Genomic DNA, 21,633 nt, shown 5'->3' with positions numbered 1-21,633 from the left:
TTTGAAAGTTTCGTATAGTCTCTGTATGGTTGCAGTTTCAGAGGCTAGCTGCGTTGACAGATTATCTGAGTCTGTCACGTTAATCACCAGCGCCCTTACTTTGTAGTTACCTACATGACTATACTCCCCGGTGTATTATCCGACAAAAAATAACACTATGAACAACAAAAGAGTTCTTCCTGATACTGCAAGCACTTCCCGCGCACTAAAATACTGCATATTTGCAGCCAAATGCAGTTCTAATTATTCGTTGTTGTTATATTTCGTCTCAGCCTACTGAACTCTAATCCGATGGCAAGCTATTCAAATATCTTACATCACTGCTCCTTTACCAGCCGTGCGGCTGGGGTAGTTTTATTAACTTTTCTTAAAGGATGAGTAGGCTACATCATTTTCAAAAGGCCCAGAAATGAGAAAAAAGAGGGAACAAAAGGCCTGTTTCTGGCTTTAACACCCCAGAGAAATACAACAACTGAAATACAATGACCCAAACTTTTCTTTGTTTTCTATTTCAAAAGAAAATAATAGTATAAATGTACATGAACAGAAAACACTTAAAGTGTGTAATGATGAAGAAAGTTCAATCAATGCCTTGTGAAGTTATTAATTATACAAACTTGTAACATAGTAATGCAAAGCCACACACCTCATAAATATAGTTATCGATTTGTAGGCTACCAACTAATAACACAGTAACGTTTGACCATGTGACCTCATTAATATTCATTATGAGCACTAAAATCAATATGGTTTATCTAATTATGATGGACCACCCACCCACCTGTCAAGACTGTTATTGATCAATCATTCCCTAGTCTAGTTATTGTACATACCAACTTCGGTTACAAAAGTAAATATCATCACGCCTCCTCATAAATACGCATGATATCAATTGCAAGACACATTAGCATGTACCGGTATAGGTGGTGTACCAATATCACCATACTAAGTGTAAAGAAACTCCAAGTTACATATATGATGAATCATAGTCAGGTTATTACTCATTGTGGATTAAATCTCCACTTGTTGGAATTTGCATTGCATCTCACACATGTCCAAGGATTTGAGAAGATTTTATCTTGGAAGAATAATCTTTTGTATCCTGTAAAAACTGCCTTTTTGCAGACAATGTTATGTTATACATGGCCAATCACAAATTTGCAACGATTATTATAACATGTAGCTTATGAAAATTCAATGAGTTTACGATTACACAGGTGGAGTAGATTACATTTTAACATCTCAAAGTCAAACAGACCCAAAAGTTAGTCTTCAATCTACCATAATTCTCAAATATCGTGGTGAAATTTTAGCTGTAGGACAAAATAATATCCTCTCGATTGAAAAAAAATTGGAGAAGAAACATTACATAGGTCTACCTGGAAAATCCAGACAAATCTTCAATACATAATCCTGCAGTTTCTCTTCCAGATAATTAGGACCTAACTTATTGTGCACGGTCTACGTACTTGGGTATGTGTATATCTAGGGAATGCTTGTGATTGGCTGAAACACTAAAGCTTTTATGAGATCAATCTTGATTGGTGCTAACATACAGCTGCGGTCGTTCACATAAAGTTATTCTTCTGAACTCACACGCCCTCAACTTCGCACCAAACCGAAATTGTTCGTTTCTTTTAGTTCTGAATTAGTGGTCAGTTTTCTTCTTATCAGTAGACAAATAACTGATACAAAGATAAGAGAGGCAGAAAGAGAGAGAATGACGATGACAATGGTTGGGAGGGTTGGCCTCGTGGAATCTCCATCTTCCATTTCATCTGTATAGAGTGTCGTCATGTAATCAGCTGAAAATATTCATCAAATAAAGCAATCATATCACAAACAACGTATAAACAACAATTCATTATTTTATTAAATATTACGTGATCGAAATGGTTCATAGAGCACAGTGAATGCGCTTGCACGATCATTGGTCGCCAAAGCTTTCGGTAGGTCGTGGAGTGTTTTGCAGACGTCTAAATCTTTATCTACAACTTTTCGACGAACATCTTAGTTATTTGACTTTACAAGATATCCTAGCACTCAAGCAAAGTATCATTCACTATCAAATTAACGAGCATTCTCTTTATTGCAATTCTGTGTCATTTATTCACGTACTCTAAGATTCACAACTGATTGATATAGGAATATAGTGCACATTATACAAGACCATGTTTCTTGCGCATGTGACCACCGTACACTATACGGTATTTCTATACTGTATAGTTTCTGTCTACTTTTGAGTACTTTTGAGTGGGGGGCTGAAGACTGATGGCCGGCCTGGGGGAGGGGTCTAAGGGGAGGGGGTGTCATTGCATTTGCATTTCTAGGTGGCCTCAGATGCAATTTGGTGCAATATAGCACACTTCAACACCCAATCCATTTTGTAAATAATTTTGCATTTTCACCTGGCCTTATAGATGCAATTTGGTGCTCCAAATGAGATTTTTTTCTCATTTGGAAATGAAAAAGGGGTTTTCTGACTCGCGGAGCGGAGGGGGGGGGGCGGAATGATACTTCCGCCCCCATATTTTTCCTACGCCCTTGGTGGTACACTTTCTGTAAGGTACAGTCATAGGCGTAGGAGGCGGGGGCTGAAAATTTGGGCAATGTGATGATAATTTTTCGGGCACCTATTGAAAGAAAAATAACTTGCAACGTGTTTTTCAATGGTTAAACTTCTATTATTATGATCATTATTATTGTAACGCCTTCCCCAATAATGATAACCAATATGGTAAGGTAATAACAAGGCAAATATTTGTATGTTATTGGCATGCGATGTAATAACCGATGCATGCCTATATGATATGCACATTAACATGTTGAGCGCGCGAACAATTTTGGTTATATTTTTCGGGCAAGTCGGTACAGCCCCCCCCCCAATCAAATTAGGCTCCTACGCCTATGGGTACAGTCTATGAGTAACGGGTGTTTCAACTTACTCTGGGTAGGCCTATAGGAAGGACAACACTCTTCTGGTACATCTGTTCCTCCATCACAGTTTTCTTTGGTGCAGTTGACGGTACCATTCAAACACATACATTCTGTACAATTATCAGGACGAATCACCGTTTTGTCATGGAAAGAAATTCCTTCGTAGGCACAGCCAATACCTGCACCTTCGATTCCTTGTTAAACAAACATAAAAATCATATCAATTGTTCAAATTTTTGTTTTCCCATAACTGTAGACGCGCTACCGTATATATGTTATAAAGAAAACAGATGAGATCGTAAACGTATAGTCCATTACTTCATATTATAATAAAGATCTGTGTACTGAATTTCCAACAAGCACAATAGGCTTTACCGCTGATTCGCTTTGAGTTGCCTTACAACGATGTGTCACTCTATAAACTTTATAAAGGACGTTATTTCACACAGCGCAAATACTATATAAGTGTCTTTCGAAAGTGTTTTACATTTAGATATCTCTCAATTTAAGAAATAAATGTACCTGGTTACAGAAATTGTATACTTGAGTGAATTAGTAACATATAAGCCTTTCAATAAAATGAAATTCCACAGAGTTCACATGATATAGCTCTTCACTATTGTCGATGAAAACTTTTGAGAAAAAAATCTCCTGAAATTTGATCGTTCTTCATGCAAACAGCATGCGAACATACATTACTTTTATTGAAGACATTTAGACGCTTTGTTTGGTTAAACCAGACAGTGGTAAATTGAATTCGGCAAAATGATGCTTCATAATATTCAAGAATCTTCTCAGCCGTCGCTATAATCTTGTTTTTACATTAAATGAAGCTGCTGGAAGCGACTTTACAAGATAACCAAGCACCCAAGCAAAATATCATTCACTATCAATTTAACGAGCATTCTCTTTATTGTACTTCTGTGTCATTTATTCACGTACTGTAAGTTTCAAACTCATTGATATAGAAATCGTGCACATTATACAAGACCATGTTTCTTAATGCATTATACTATACGGTACTTCTATACTGTATAGTTACTGTCTATGTGGGTGATACACGTTCAGTAACGTACAATCTATGAGTAACGGGTATTTCAACTTACTCTGGGTAGGCCTATAGGAAGGACAACAATCTTCTGGTACATCTGTTCCTCCGTCACAGTTTTCTTTGGTGCAGTTGACGGTACCATTCAAACACATACATTCTGTACAATTATCAGGACGAATCACCGTTTTGTCATGGAAAGAAATTCCTTCGTAGGCACAGCCAATACCTGCACCTTCGATTCCTTGTGAAATAAACATAAAAATCATTTCAATTCCTCTAAGTTTTGTTTTCCCATAACTGTAGAAGAGCTTTGTAATCAAGAAATAATATGAGACTTCACTGATGCTGTCCCAAATCTTTTATTCATTTTTTTTCAATTTCATTTGAGTTTGATTATTCTTATTATTTTAGTTTTACAGTCTTGTAAAGGGCCAGGGCCCTTTCACACGACTTTTACAACTTAACGCTGGTCATTGGTAACTTGTCACACCTACACACCAAAGTGTGCACAGCGCACCACAACCACGTGTCCCCAGGGGGACCTCCCATAATGTGCAGCCACAAACCGGCGCACGCAACTATATTTAGTTACCTCGCAAGTCCCCATTTATACACCTGGGTGAAGAGAGGCAATGGAGATAAAAGCGCCTTGATGACCTTGCCAGGGCTGGAACCTGTAATCCTTAGATCACAAGTCCACTGCCTTAACCACTTGACCACAACGCTCTCCTGATGACAATTTTCTTAAAATTTAGTCATACCATCTAACAATCTCTACCACCATCAACCCCCACCCCCACCCCCCTCCCCCATCCCCAAATTACGAAAAAGAAAACACAACAAAAATACTTGCATGCATGACGACATCTTAGGTGATTTAATGTTATACCTTCAACCGCATTAAAACCATGAACAAAAGTAATTCACATGCAGTCAACAAGAGGTTACAAGTTAATTTCATTAATTATGTACTCACCTTCGCGTTTTGGAAGAGATACACAGTCAACTAATCTCTCCGTTTCGAATTTTACAGGTTTAAATTGAAAAGGTAGGTCATGAGATAAATTAAGGTCACCGGCCTGACCAAATTCAACACACATGAATTCGCATTGATCACACGGGCCTCCTCTCAATGTCATATTGTAATACAAGTTCGTCCATCTCCAAGGTGGATAGCGATGTTTTTTGAATTCCTTTCCTGCATGATGTACACTGAATATGTTATCATTCAAAGCATATTTCGTTCCATGTCCATCCGCGTTGGTACTTATCCAGGCACTGAGTTTCCAAAGATTCTCGCCGACGACAGCATTACTATGCGATGTTTTCACTGATATGTCCAGGGAAAATCGACTCTTCACGCTATCTCCAACAAAGTTGAAGGAAACGTCGAAGATATTTGTACTGTTCACGACCAATTCTATAGTTATAAGTAAACAAGTAAATACTATACGTTAAGCACAACCACATAGGTATAGATGTTCATACTAAATGTTAAACATATCCATATCGGTGTAGAGCTTAATACTATCATTTTAAACACACCCATGTTGTTATAGAGGTAAATATTATATGTTAAACATACCCATATGTAAAAAGTTTAATACCATACGTCAAAGACATACATATAGGAAAAGAGTTTAATAATATATGTTAAACATATTGCTTTATATTTAGAGTTTAATACCATAAGTCAAAGACAAACAAAAAGGACAACAGGTAGAGAGTTGAGTACTACATGTAAAACACATGAATATAGGTATAGAGGTTACACACACACGCATATATATATATATATATATATATATATTAATGAAAATCGTAATGAGTTGGAAAATCCAGAACAGTGAAAAAACGTTCAGCCTCCACCGGGATTCGAACCACGGGCCTTCCGCTCTGTACGCGGACACCCTAACCACTAGGCTATGGACGCTGATTGTATGTCCAGAGGTTCGAAACCGGTAAGGAAGATCGTAATTCCACTGTAGGCATTTGTCACCTGTATCGAACAATACTAGTTCTGCTTTTGGTGACATATTTTGCTTTACTCTAGAGATCAAACATGATGCTAACCAACTCGAAATCATTTGTGATTCCTAAAGCCGTATCTCGAAAGAGATACTTTGGACAGACTATATATATATATATATATATATATATATATATATATATATATATATATATATATATATATATATATGTACATATATATATATATATTCATATTGTTACGAGGGCCCATTGTAGCCTAACGCTAGTCACTGCTAGTAAGGAACCTAATGTTATAATATAGAAAGTATTTGAAATTGCCTACGTGATAAATCAATATTTGAGAAACTAGGTCGAGTTACCGTGTCAGAATGTTATAATACACGATTGTTCTGATATATTCCTTACGATGACACGCTGGTCTCGGGTTAACGTCGGTTTACGTGAAATCGCGTGTAAGCTGTGCACTCTAGATGATTCTTGACATGGCGAATCGTATAAAAACCCGCCTAGATCGGAGAGTTTCTCAATTTCTGAACGAATACAAGCGACGACACATATTATACCATTCTACTATATATCGTCAGTGCTCAACTGCCAGTAGTTTCTGAAGGATTGAGATATCAATACCAAGATTGATTCTACTCTTCCATTCAGAAGTTTGAAGAGGACTTTGCTGTGAGAGTACAGTTTTCCAGTCGTTATTTCGGAGAAGGTGAAGAATTTCTGTCTCCGTTGAGGAAGTTCGTTACGCCAGGAGTTGGTGGCTATAAAGCTGATTTTGGACTGACTCTGGTAATATTTAGTCGGCGAAGAGCTCGACTTGTGCTTCACTCGATTGTGGCTGGAAGTCCGTCTTCTATTTTGGAGCATCGCCGGAAAGAAGGTGACTGCTGTTTCTGAGATCGCGAGAAACTTCGTCGAGGACCAGTGAATTTCGCGGTACAACGGACCGAGAATCGTCGTCATCAAGGTCGTGGCCGCTGAGGGATATCGCCGTTGGAAGAGACCAGCGTGTTTTAAAGTGTATCCTATCTTGTTAAGCTTGTGAGTAATTTTCTATACATTTGTAATTACCATTTGTTGTTGTTGGTTCAAACTCCATTGTTCAATATAGTTTATGTTCTCATTTAAATTCTCTAGACTCGTCAATTTGTCTGTGTTCCTTTCAAAAACGAACCCAGGCTTGTGTCTCGTCAAAAATTAATTATCGAGACCTCTCGCAATCCAACGTAACAATATATATATATATATATATATATATATATATATATATATATATATATATATATATATATATATATATATATATATATATATGGATGGATGGGTGGGTGGGTGGGTGGATGGATGGATGGATGATAGATGATAGATAGATAGATAGATATAATAATGAATTCAAATTTATATTCATATATTGACCTATATGTTAAATCTGTGATACGAAATCTTACTGTATACGCAAAAGGTACAGCAAACGTCTGGATACCAAACTCCACACGATACAGGAGGACAAGCTTCAATTATGCAATTCGTTGTTCCATTATTACAACGACACGCAGTACACGGACCAAGCCTAACACGCTGGTCATGAAGAAGTAACGCTCCCCTAAAGGAGCAAGGGCTTGCTAAAACAACAAACAAGAAGGGTGTACAAGATAATAACATGCAAGTGTGAACAATTCTTCATTAATCTCGTATATAGATTAGAAAAATGTAACTTAGTGGAACAAATACGAAGGCCATTAAACCAGAGGTATTGTATTATCTCGGTCAACTGCCTGGAGGTGTAAGACAAAAGACAAAAGTAGAACTCTATACTTAATGTATCAAAGCTTCACACATTTCATAACCTTTTTTACACACTTCGTATACATTCCATATTTAGAGCATGCGGATATAAATGCATTCATATATACCATAATCCATACATGCTTGCATATCGAGTAAACGTCAAAACAGCTTTTAAAAGCTTTAACCGCATGTTAAACCCCTCAAGAGAAAAGTTGTAATATATACTTTAATTCAATGCCTATTTCAGCATGTACTTTATTGGCGGCTCCAGGATTTACGGGAGAGGAGATATAATATCGATAAATACCGAAATTACTGCCTATTGAAATATGCAGTGAACTCCTGCATTTAGGAAACGACGCTACAAATAAGGAATGCTATAGTTTCAACACTTTGTAAATCGTATACCTTATAGAGTTTAGAAAACCCTATATGTTGACAGAACCAATAAGAGGGGTCTAGTAGGTGGGGTGAAGGGGAGGGCAGATACACATCCGTGCCTTACTTAGTTCTTAGGCTAACAGAAACTGTAGCGTATAAACCTATAGTTATAGTCCGTATTAATAGCCTACACCATTCCTCACATTGCACCAATTCAGAATTTCTGCTATCGAATAAGACCCACTCTAAGAGTCGGCTTCAACGAACCCTGAGTCCTCTCACTACCTTTTTATCCCTAAATCCGCCTTGTTGCCCCCCCCCCCATGGCCTGGTTAAAGCTCCCAATGGTCCGTCATAATATACCCATGCACCTTGTTTAAGCACATGTTAATTGTGGTACTCAAATCAAGAAACGTTATAAAGGTTTACCTGAATCTAGGTAGTAGGACCAACTTTCACTACTTGACTGGGCCTGGGCCTGGGAAGATAATCCGACCAAGAAGATAAAAAATAACCTGGTTAAATGGATCGCTTGTCCATCCATATTTTCTTGAATATAGTTAGTTATATATTATATATATATCTATATATCATATATAATATCTCAATTTTAATCACCAACGTCACCAATAGCATGAAGCCTACGAATGTTGAATTTGCAAAGATATCAAAAACTTTCGTTCTCCATAGAATAACGGTATAAATATATAATAATTGAGAGTGCAGTGACTGGTAATACTTAGACCCTATTGAAAGACGGTCAATACATTAAGCACAGAAGACAGAACCACCAGTCTGTGTATTTAAATCGATCGATGTGTTTGCTCTTTACTGACGCACATTATTCAGCATGACTAATAATAACGGTGAAGAGGAAACAGGAAACCACCGTGAAAAGTCAAGGATTGTTTGAAAAGAGTTAAGGGATTTAAAAGGGAAAATACCGTACGTGTAATGTTTTCCACACCATTTCCTGTCAAAACTCCTTCGATCTTAATCATACTGTATACGGAGATAAGTATGTTTTTCACACCTGCACGTTAAAACAGTAATAGCAAAGCAATGATTTGACGTCGGGGACCATTTTGAAAAGCATTTACTTGCACAACCTTGAGTTAAAGCCTAACTATATGCCTCTGAATTCACAGTTTGACCTCTTTACCTTATATATATATATATATATATATATATATATATATATATATATATATATATATATATATATATATTTGATGTTTTAGATGGAAAATCCAGAACGGCGAAAAAAACTTCCATCCTCCACCGGGATTCGAACCGGGCTCCCGCCTTATATGCGGACCCACTAATTGTATGTATATAGCTTCGAAACCGGTAAAGAAGGTCGTATTCCACTGTAGGCTGTTGCCACCTGTATCGAACAATTATAGTTCTGTCTTGGTGTCATATTTTGCCTTACTCTAGAGATCTAACATGATTCTAAACAACTCGAAGTCATTTGTGATTCCTAAAGCCGGATCTCGAAAGAGATACTTTGAACAGACTTTGCAAAATACACAGTAGAATATGTAAATCACATCATCATAATCACAAGAGAGGGAAGGGGGTCAGAGGCCATATTCAACATTGGGAATTTTGACCACGGTGCTTGGGTAATATGGGGGCATTTTTAGCTCTATATCGAACAGGAATTTGCTGTATTCCAAGACGATCAGCTGGTTTCGATTGAATTGTTTACCTGCATATAAGTTACATTATTATTAATATAGCAGTTGATTGTGATTGAATACGTTGATTGTGATATAAGTAACATTGTTTATGTCTGATTGGTTTGGTCACTATTTGTCTTGTTGGTAATCATTTATTATGAAAAGCTACACGATTGACTAGTTTGACATCACAAATAATATGATAGTTACTCACAATTGATTAGCTTGATCAACAGTCAGCATAAAGATACTTCATGTGTTATACATTGTTAGTTTGATCAACATACTATGTAATTACCATGTTATGATTTATTTGTTCAGCTACATTAATAATTGATGTGTTAGATCATCATTAATATGCTGGTCATGGTGGATTTAGTTGGTCATCATTGTTGTTTGATTGATTGGTTTCTTAATTTTGATATAATTAATGTAATAGAGTTTTTAATTGATAGGAACCCCTGTGCAAGTATTTATCATAAGTCTTCAGCCAACTCAGTCTATTTAGATGCATCTTGGGCTTAGCCAAGTTCAAAGAGTTTTACATTATATATTGTGGTACATGGGATCGGTCCCAGTTTATGAGAAGCTGAAGCCTGTGGTCCTTTGGTGGATGTCAACTACCATTAGAGGGCAAGCAGAGATATATATTGTAACAGCATTATCTTGACATTATGCCAATGCTGCTACATATACTTGTACACTAGCTACAGTACTTTTATATGATGAGAAGGGTGTTGGTCCTACTGAGTCAGGTTAAAGAGGTTAAAGCTCAAACAGTGGTTTACTTAAAATTTCTAGTAGATACAAGAGGATGTGTAAACCATCAACTTGTCATTTCTTCAAGACATCAGAATGTATGGAAATGTCAAACATGGTACATATACTATCGGGTGTGTGTGGGAAATCATATTGTTGCTGGGGGTTTCTAAGTTCTCAGATACAGTAGTATTGATATAATAAATTGTTATTTTGATGAATTCAATATTTAGGCATAGATACTGTATGAGGTGTAAAGTATATCATAAGTCATGTGATATCAACAAAGGCAAAAAACATATTGGTAATCCGTCTTTACACAGGGATCTTTACAAAGTCAAGAACCACTTGGATATATATATATAGCCCAATTTCAAAAGCCATCCATGTGTTGTGTACCAGGCCCTGATATTTTCCTGGCCTAGCATTGGAAACTTATAGTTGGAAAGATAAATATGTATCATAAAACTGTGACTCTACCACCCCTAAAAAAAACAATTATAATAATAACAACAAAAATATTAGGCTAAAATAAAGTAGTAAAAAGGATGACCTCACATGTGACCAGGAATTCTTTAACATCATCAAACTCTTGCCCTGTTAGTAAGAGATTTCAAGCCTGGTGTACTGTCAAACTCTACAGAATTTATAGGCTACATTTTACAGTGAAAGATAACAATTTCATTTTTTTTTTGGTATCACAATTTGCTTTTTCAAATTAAACCCAAGTTGTAAATTCTGTTGGGGAATGTTTACTCATATTTACAGATGTACTTAAAACATTATATCACACGATAATGTTGGGATCGACTCTGCATTTCCGCCATTTTCCAAAATAGCCGCCATTTGGAACTATTTTCACCCATATCTCGGCGCCTAAGGCTCATAGAGTTATATTTCTGGTGTTTATACCCTTGTTTCCTGGGTCAAGGAATCCAGTAAGAACAAAGACATAACCATTGGATCATTGCGCTGCAGCGGCCATTTTGAAATTCAAAATGGCCGCCAATTCGGAACTATTTTTACCTATAACTCAGCTTTTAAGTCACATAGAGTTATAATTCTGGTGTCTATACCCATGTTTTCAGGGTCAAGGAATCCAATAAGAATAACAACATTAACACTGGGAGATTATGCTGAGGAAGCCATATTGAAATTCAAAATGGCCGCCATTTGGAACTATTTTCACTTTCACAAACCCATGTTTTCAGAGTTAGGGAATCCAATAAGATCAACAACATTATAAAAATAAAACAAAATAAAACATTGCCATGTTTTTATCGTCAAGTATTTCACTAGGTTTAGTGATATTAATGCTGGGCCCCTTTGTTGGAAACATGCTCAACCATCTTGAATTCCAAAATGGCTGCTTGGCATGCAGAACTTACATGTGATACAAGTACTTCTCTAGATTTACAGTTATCCTGATGTAACTTCCCACCTGTACTACAATTCACTCTCACTGTCACTGCCATCCCTTTCTGATGGAGCAGGTAGTGAGTCTTGGTCATCAGAATCTTCATCATCTGAAGCTTGGGTCAAGTACTTCCACTTGGTCCACTAGCGCTTGGCGAGGAATTGGTCCGTCCACCCACAATGGCTCCAGGAAACCAGACTTCAGAGTCCATCCATGTCCATCTGTTGGCGATGGAACGTCTTGAACGGGAATGTCTGCACGTCTCCATATAGCGACCTGGTAGTTAACTCTACAGATATGCTGTTGCAACACTCCACGGCAGGGTGGTAGCATCGCCAGGTCCACATTGCGACCAAGATGCAATTTAGGATCATCGCAACACTACTCTTTGATATGGGTGAACCGAAGTTTATCTATGCTTTTGAATCTTGGTCGACCATAGATAGCACAGGTGAATTCTTCCAGACCAGCAAACAGCTCATCTGTGACCTCCCATTTACGTCCAAGCTCTGCCAGGATGGGCTGGAATTTTGGAGGCTTCTGCATCACTTTGATTGGTTTCACTTTCCCTTTCCCTCGGAAGGCACTGGTTGTGTTCACAATGTGTGAAAGCATGTAGGGCCAGCAGCGCCGTGCAGTATTCTTGAGTTAGACCAAAGAGGGCAATTTAAACCTGATACCCATATAATATAATTACTAGGATTCGATGTAGTTACCTGCAAGTTCAATTTTTGATTTGCCTTTCCTTCACCATTACTTCAGAATTTCCAGTAATCACCCCGCAAGCTGAACTGTATACGGATTCATACATGATCTCTCGCAACGGCGGCGGTTGCAGGTATACTTCTAAAATGTTTTCCTGGTCGTTAGTACTTCTGGACTGTCAAAGAGTCAATAGCAGCAGTTTGAAATATCATTGACAAAAACTGTGCAGCCACAACGTTTGATTTAGCATAAAGACTGTATAGGATAGCCTGTATAGACAGTATTGTTGATGTTTACTTGAAAAAAAAATTAAACAAAATACAGCTCATATATTTGGCACAAGCCTAAAATATGGGGGCGCTGTACAATAAAGCGAGCATTTACAGCCCATGATATTCCTGGTCCCCTCAAAGAGAATGCACTTCTGACCATCGAATAGACGGTCATACACGAAACAAACGACTAGATGAGAGAAGAATGCTATGTAAGACAACAAATTCACGATGAGATTTTATTTTAGCGAAATAAGCTCGTATGAGTATTTTTATCTCGTAGATCATAATGGCCACAGTTATAGTAAGAATAAGAATGGAGACGAACCAACTTCTGGCATGGTTCCAATATTTGAGACGAGAAGTAGGGGGGAGAAAATGATGCAGCTCACATCAGAAATGAAATGCAGAAAAGGAACTCCAGGTTCATGACATATGATTGGGTTGACGATACACCACCATCCTTTTAACCAATTATATGCATACAACACAACAAGATGGCTACATTCTATATCTCCACCTGACCATTGTTATAAAGTATATCTTACCAATCGATTCTTCTATGTATTTCATCACGTGACCATAATTATCCCACCAAAGTGGGACACATGCCAAACATTCACTAGATGATCCTTCCCGTGTTATGCTGCTGTTATCATAAACCGTCTCATAGCAGGATGTAAGATCAGAGTCCTCCTGTATTCGGGGGTCGCTGATAACCCATTGATTACTCTTCTACCGATTATTCTCAGGATTTCCTGTTAATATTCCATTTCATATGACTCACACCTTCGCTCACCTACAATTCATTTTAAATCCAAATGATAAGAGGCCATGTTCTCATTTCCTTAATATGTTTGTCCCTATATAGCCGTCTGCTGCCAACATTGGTTAATTCAATCATTCTACTCGTGTGACGTCACTGAGTTATGACTTCCTCTCCGCTGTAGTATTTGCCATGGAAATCGTGAACGGAGTTTAGTGATGTGCTACGTTATTCTCGTAAGAAAAATAGGTCATTTTCTGACGCTTTTCAAATTATGACATTTTGCATGGTGCGAAATATTACAATGCTTAATAACACTCTGTAATGACAAAGGTAGCTTCATTCTTAAGTCTCTTAGGTGCATCTTTTTTTGTTTATGCAAGATAGCCTATTTTGAATATAAGTTTATGAAAGCAATAATAACCAGCAGATCTCTTGATAACCGACAAGAACAAGGAAAAAGGGAAAAGAAACTGAACGTGAGAATAATAAAAAATAATGGACATTTATAATGCGCTATTATCCGTCAAAAAGACGCTAATGGCGCAGTTTCACAAACAGTGCGACAGCAAAACAAAACTCAGTAAACATAGTACAAGACAATAATGCAATCAAAAATTGGCAACAGTGAACAATTCATTAAACAGTTTTCATCAGATGAGTCTTGAGAGAGCGTTTAAAAGAAGAAAGAGATGGACTGTGGTTTACATGTTCAGGAAGGCTGTTCCACAGAGAAGGGGCAGCAGCAGCAACAAAAGCGATTTTCACACAGAAGAATGAAAGGAGTTCATTTAATTTGGAGTACATATAGGGTAATATATGGTAATATATGGTAATTTGATTTATCACATTCTGTTATATTCAGTAATTTGAGAAATTTATATTCATCTTAATTATTTATGGATTGACCATAACTACAGATAATTAATGAAAAGGTCACAATAGGGAGAGGTCATCTGATCCATGATAATTAAAATAGGTCAGCAAGTAACAATGATTAAACAGCGGTACTTGACTCGTCACGTGACGACATGCGTAGCACAGGAATGCACGTGATATACCTAGGACACTAGTACTGAGAATGAAAGTTGTGCTTTAAACTAGTCGTTTTATCTGGAGAGTGGGGCCCTTTCCATAGGTTCATAACAGGGGAGAGGTTCTTTCAGTAATAATTCATCAATATGAAATCAATTTAATGGTGGAAATAGGAAAAAATGATCAAATAATACTATTAGTTCTAAGCATATTATACTACACTTTAAAAGAACGACATTTCTTTCAATGATCGTCCAATTAGAGCACGAGAAACTTACATATGTGATATATTTCTTTTAATCAGAGCGATAGAAAACGACATAGGCCTATGTGGCATTGGTCGTCCACTTAAACTTTTTATTTGACCTTGATTTCGTAACATTTGAACTCATGCAGTTACCATGCACTGTAAAACATAGTTTGATTACACTAATCGTGTTCATGATATTTGTGAAAAACTGTAACCTATTGAAGGTTTCTCCTTGCAAAAAGTAGATTTTCGCTTAATTTGATATTTTACTTCTCTGACCTTTGACTTTTCGTTTATTGCAGACTGCAAAGCACAAGTCTCAATATGGGTTACCTTTCTAACAAGTGTGAAGAATATCAGCAGAGTCGTTTAGGTGGAATTGTAACACAAAATTGCAGATGTAACCGACACACACATTCGGACAGCGTTCTACCCGTATCTCAGATATGGACCTTCATTCACCTTCCATCTTCTTTTAATATCCATTGATTGGAACATGTCTGTCAATAAAGGATATTAGATTTTAAGCCGAGGTTTGAAACCGCAATTTACTTCAGACATTCCATGTTCACAAGTCAATGGCTTGTTTTCCAAATTCCATAGTTACATAAAAGCTCGTTATGAGAAAGATTGACCTTAGTGAGATCAATGGGACGTCATATTTCACGTGCTTCAGAAACCAGTCGATTTCATCCCAAAACTTCTTCTCTTTGTCGCGATTCATGAAGATCACGTTGATCTTAAAACTCTCCCAAATATAGTTGGTGTTGAATCCTCCAACAGCCAGAGGCCCAAGAGAAAAGAACATGGTGACATCGGACCAGATCATAAAATTCACGTTTTTCTCCATTACAAACCACTCGTGGTCTTTGCTACCATCGTTGACCATGTCGTTGACCATGTAGAACCACGAGATGCTAGTCGCAGCGCCTAAGATGCAGGCGGGTATCATCACAGACATATATGCAGCTACGCATTTTTGATAACATTTAAAATCGACCAACACGCGTCTTATTACTTGTTGGCATAGTTCTGTTTCTCCTTCATATTTTTGTAGAAATTTCAAGAGAAGCTGAAAATGATTTTGAAAAGATATTCTTATCAGGAATAACTGGAACATAAAGCAACCCCATAAAAGCTCAGCAATAGCCACGGTTAGACAACTAATTTTATCAGATAAGTCAGTCTGTCCCTTAACTCCTAACTTAATATATGCTCTGTAAGTTGCAGCAAAAACAGGCCAAATGAGACATAAGACAAGAAAATGTTTCGCCGGTACTCCTGTAAGAGAGAAAGAATGTTTATTATAACTGTATTCACAGAATTTGTGGGGGCGTGACACATAACGTCATTTGCACAAATTACCATGTAAGGAATAGGAACCATGTCTGGATTTTGAAATACTACACTTGATTGTACCATAAAAACGCTTCTTTTTGAAAGAACATTGATTATCAGCTGTAAGAAGAATCAGATACTTAAGTGACATCATTAACTATCTCTAATGTACGTATAGAACCCTCGTAAACATTTGGTCATATGATCACTTGGTCATACCCCATACCTTTAGAAAATTATTCGGTGCCTCCTCTACTCCCGCTTAATCCCCTTCCGCCCCAAATGATATGTTCAACAACCAAAAAAAAACAGGCGTGACGATACACAATACTTTAAAGTGGCCATGACACGAAAATTTCAACGTCCTGTCTTTTTGGGATCCATCTAAGCATGTTCTCTACAACAAATATCAACCATTTTGCCAGTTAAAAATTTGATTTTTCTCTTGGAAAATTGAGATTTAATTTACCCTCTTCGGGCTTGAAAAGTTCGTTCGGCTGAAAATTTTCCTAATCTCATGACGTCATGATATGAACACGATTTGGCTCTCGCTGATTCCTCCGAACACATATCATACTTACAGTACGACAAGTGTACATAAATACACAAAACAATCGATAGCAAATCGGCGCGAAATCAGATCGAAATTTCCCGTGGAATGTCAGATTTAGAACCAAATGCGGCAACCGAAGTTCAAAGTGATAGTGGTTCTTCACCAGGCAGTGAAATTGGGCTATAATTAGAGTGCCCTTTCTCATATTCGAAGCAGAGAGTGAAGGCGATGATCATGCCAATATTGAACCGAACGTTGAGGGTGGACCTGAGGTGTTAGAACCGTATCAGTTCGAGCCTGTTAAACGAGCCGAAATTGAAGCTCCACAACATATCGAAGAAAAAACCCGTTCGGAACTATTGCAAGGAACATACAACGTGGTAAGAATTCATTAACGAAGCATTTAAAAACAAAATCCAGTCCATATTGTGCATGTGTTGTTGGAATTCGCGGAACTCCCTAAACCGTATTGTGCGTTGTGTTACGGTGACTTACAACCCATATGTACATGTGTTGGCTATGTATTCATACATGTACAAGGATCGCCACCTGCCCCATTGGAGGTTTCCTGTTCTCCAATCTGGTCTTCGGAGTTTTTAATGTGGAATACTTGACAGAAGAAAGACTTGTTTATGTCGACCCGTTAAAGCCCATTTGTTTTATTTCATAAAAAAGGAGGGATCGTAGTATGCTTCCGTGAAGTGTTCGCTACATACGGAGCTGTATTCTGGCTAGGCCCAGTGAAATCGGCGCTGGTGTTGTGCACTAACTTGGTCATAATCGCCGTGTTTTTTTCGTCCTTCAGCCAAGGATGCAGGCTAATTGAATGGGTTATGATATTTATGCAGCCCCCAACAACACAACGGACAGGCATTTCTCTCGGATAGTTTACAATAGTTGTAAAACAAACTTGAAATTTCTAACGATATAGCGTAAACAGTGGTTGTTCTCTCAGTGTAAATATGCGTGTATGTGGAACGGTATGTTCGTCGCGCATCCGGTACATGCCTGGGCTTGGCACTTGTGTTCCTAACATGACGTCATCGTTGTCTTGTTTTGAAATCGCATTTTTCAGAGGTCTGTTTTCGGATGCGATTATTAAAACGTTAATTTCTAAATAGTCCTCGATGTTTTGAAGGTGATGAGGATAGTTTTGAACATAGATTTTCTCATAGATTCAGAGGAAGTTACTCTTGATTAGTTGGATTTTTCATGTCATGGCCTCTTTAAAAAATTCTATAGACCCTAATTTTCTTGCGTCCACCTCCAAAATGCTGCTAATTTGGGAGCTGATATAAGCTATGATAATTATGGAAACTTGAATGCACTCGCACCTTCGGCGCCAGCTTTCAATACCCGCATTCTGTGCCCCACCCTCCCAAATGTTTCCATCATCTTTTTTGGCCTACCACTTTCAAATGTCTAGCGATGTCACTGACCGTTTGACCAATATTGCATTACGACCCTGTGTCATATAAAGTGTAAGATCGCAATATTGATCAGGTATAGGGTGTATGAAAACTGTAGAGCTGTGCAAGGATCTGTATGGTGCATCGTACGAGTACACACTCAACCACGATAATAGTTGCTACTGTATAGCTGCAACTAGACCTGTGTCGTGTATAGACCGGCTAAAGAATCCATTACATATACATTATCAATACAACATTATTTTATTTTATTCATTATTTTAAAGATCAGCAGTATTGACCTTAGAATTGAAACTAAACTAATAAACGTTTCCGGCAATATGTTCTTAGTGCTTCTGAATTCTTATTACATGTTCACAATGTTTTCAGGAATATTAAACTAGAAAAATTTAAAGCCTCAGCGTGGAAAACAAAGTTTATAATGGCAGTAAAAAATGATGGTTTGAAATTTGATTATGGGATGACAATTATTATAAATGAACTTCTGCTGGCATATTTGGGGGCAACCTTGATAACCTTTAAATCAAATGTGGACTGCATTTGATGGGTTTAAGTCTTTTCCATGGTACCGAAAAACTGACCAAAGTGAAAGCATGAAAAAAAAAGAAACAAACAAACAACAGAAGACAGAAGATAAGAACTGATTTATAACCGTTACCTTTGGCAGAAAGATCCAAAAACTGAAGGCGCTGAACAATAAAGCGAGCATTTAGGGTTGTAGCCCATATTCCTGGTACCATCATAGCACTTCTAACTTTCGAGCAGACGTTCATACATGGAAAGACAACTAGTGGAGAGTAGAATGCTAAGTAAGACATCAAATTCACGATGCGATTTTTTTTAGCGAAATAAGCTAGTTCCAGTACTATTATCTCGTAGATCATAATAGCCACTATTACAGTCAGAATAAGAATGGAGACGAACCAACTTCCGGGATGGTTCCAATATTTGAGACCTGCAAAGAAGAAAATGATGCAACAAGTAATAAAAAAATGAGAGAAGTGGTGAATAGATATTCAGGTTCAAAACATTGGTATATATTTACACCATGTGATTATTTCACCTATAAACGTATGTAAATTACACCAGTCAGGTTCCTATGTCCGTGTTCGAAGCATTTCAAACACACACACACACATGAGGTGTCGTCAAAATTTCAAGATCTTATCTCTAAATTTTCTGCAAGTCATTATGTTGTGTCAACATGCGGTTGAGTTGGGGAAATATGTTAAGTGATAAATAATGTTGTTTGAAATATAATCATTTCATCATGTTGCAACAAAACTCTTGAATTCTTCATTTATTAGATTTAAGGAATTTGGCACCCCCCACCCACCCCCCCACCCACCGCCCCAATTGTTAACATAGTATCTGAAAAGTTAATCATTTCCTAGCTACTATATTCACAGAAAGATCTTAATATTATGATGGCACCTCAAAGTTTCCATAGGCTATGAATCACTCTCTTTCCAAAAGTAGGTGTTCACTTTTTCATCGGCTTGGGGCACTGACTACAATTAGGTATAGAATATGTTATATATAATACTGTGTTGGCTGTGGAGACATGCTCACTTAGAAAATACACTGAAAATTGAATACCTTGGTTCACCTACTACGTACAAGGTGGTGTTATATCACAAGGGTGCAACTTCACCATCGTCCAAAAACTGGACACCATGCCCAGGAAGACAGCAGCAGAAATTCAAACTGATTTTCGAGGCAGCATCAAAATGTAATCCTTATGTTGCAGATAACTGTCACATTCTTTACTGACCATGTCCTGACCATGCAACATTGTACGATACACGTCCGTTAAGCTTCATCAACCAATTAAATATAGGCAAGAAGGCTACGCGTCGCAAGCGCAAAGATGACAGAGTGAACGAGTTTATATTTTTACCGGGACATGATATGATAACTGAACTATTTTACACAAAAATCGTTTATATCACTATTTAGATTTATCATTTATCATGTTAATTGTCATTTTTCTCTTGGATATTCTTGACATATTTTGTATTCAACACTGAACACTGACCGCGACAGGTTACAAAACTTACGAGTCCACTGACCCACCTTACCCGCCGTACCGTCATCTTTGTGGCCAGTAGCCGACATACACCAAAGAGGGATGGTGATTGGTTTCTCCTTACATACCAATAGTAAAGTATATCTTACCAATCGATTCTTCTGTGTATTTCATCACGTGACCATAACGATCCCACCAAAGTGATTCACATGCCAAACATTCGCTAGATGATCCTTCCCGTGTTATGCTGCTATCATCATAAACCGTCTCGTAGCAGGACGTGAGATCAAAGTCTTCATGTTTACGGGATCGCCGATAGCCGTCAGATACAGTTCTAGCGGTGTCGCGTACTCGTCGGGTGTTCTTGTAAAATTCTTTCTCACATGACATACACCTTCGCTGACCGACAATTTGTCTATGATAAAATATAGCTGATATCTTCATTATAAACCAGACGATAGGAGGCCATGGTCCGTCTTCCATGATGTCAAGTCGATTTCTACCAATATCAAGTCGATTTCTACCAATAACAAGCCGATTTCTACCAAATATTGGTTATCTCAATCAATCATCTCGTTTGATATCAATGCTTTCGAAATTAATTTAAAATGTCATTTTTTCTAATGTCCTACAGACGTTCTTACTCTGTTTAATGACATTTCAATATTAACGCAAGTTTCGTTATATATGTCTTTCATACTGGGAATTTTAAAGGAAGTATTATTGACGGTCATGTGAAAGAAATAGTACAAAAGAGTTCCTTTGAAAGGTTTAAACATGCATAAAAAAGAAACCAGAACTGAGACTAATATCGAAATACAAAACTTAGAATTGCAATCAACCGTAACACAACTAAATCACAAACTGCTCCGTTCAGTGATTTGTGAAAGTTGAAAGTAATACTTCAGGGGCGAATTCGAAGGGAACATGAGGGGAACAACGGCATTAACAGCTACCACTTTTGAGTAAAACCTGAAAAGTGCCACATTTCTTAAATTAGAAGTGCCCATTCGTCAATGAAAACTACCCCTTGTCTATTTTTAGTTGATTTAATTTGTCTTTTTGTTCTGGTTTGTTATACTAACATTTTCTCTTCATTTAAAAAAAAAAAGTAAAATTGAAAATATAACAGATTTATGTTCATAATAACAAATACTATATTTTGGAAAACATAAAGCTACTGTTATTTCTGGTAAGGAAATCACAGAGGATTCATTTTGTCGTGACTTTTGACTTTTTTTC

At 37.4% G+C, this 21,633-nt stretch overlaps 2 protein-coding genes across 3 annotated transcripts; both read right to left on the bottom strand.

Moving 5' to 3' along the window:
- Positions 1–488: 488 nt before the first annotated feature.
- LOC139960158 (kielin/chordin-like protein) lies at positions 489–9,078 on the bottom strand. Its single transcript, XM_071958314.1, has 6 exons — positions 8,582–9,078; positions 7,432–7,605; positions 4,965–5,408; positions 4,044–4,229; positions 2,946–3,131; positions 489–1,805 (listed from the first exon to the last, which is right to left on the bottom strand). Exons 1-6 carry the CDS (start codon positions 8,694–8,696, stop codon positions 1,603–1,605), a joined length of 1,308 nt encoding a protein of 435 aa, XP_071814415.1. The 5' UTR covers positions 8,697–9,078; the 3' UTR covers positions 489–1,602.
- Positions 9,079–11,691: 2,613 nt separating this feature from the next.
- Positions 11,692–21,067, bottom strand: LOC139960157 (uncharacterized). Of its 2 annotated transcripts, none has more exons than XM_071958313.1 (3): positions 20,541–21,066; positions 19,021–19,317; positions 11,692–15,541 (listed from the first exon to the last, which is right to left on the bottom strand). In XM_071958313.1, exons 1-3 carry the CDS (start codon positions 20,872–20,874, stop codon positions 15,471–15,473), a joined length of 702 nt encoding a protein of 233 aa, XP_071814414.1. In that variant the 5' UTR covers positions 20,875–21,066; the 3' UTR covers positions 11,692–15,470. The 2 variants fall into 2 exon arrangements, with proteins under 2 accessions (XP_071814414.1, XP_071814413.1); XM_071958312.1 differs by having other exon boundaries at positions 11,701–16,322; positions 20,541–21,067.
- Between the last annotated feature and the right edge of the window lie 566 nt (positions 21,068–21,633).

The sequence above is a fragment of the Apostichopus japonicus genome, chromosome 19 (genome assembly GCF_037975245.1).
Source record: "Apostichopus japonicus isolate 1M-3 chromosome 19, ASM3797524v1, whole genome shotgun sequence".
NCBI classification, from domain to species: domain Eukaryota; kingdom Metazoa; phylum Echinodermata; class Holothuroidea; order Aspidochirotida; family Stichopodidae; genus Apostichopus; species Apostichopus japonicus.
The sequence above is the reverse complement of the archived record's forward strand: the minus strand, read 5'-3'. Positions and strand labels throughout refer to the sequence as shown.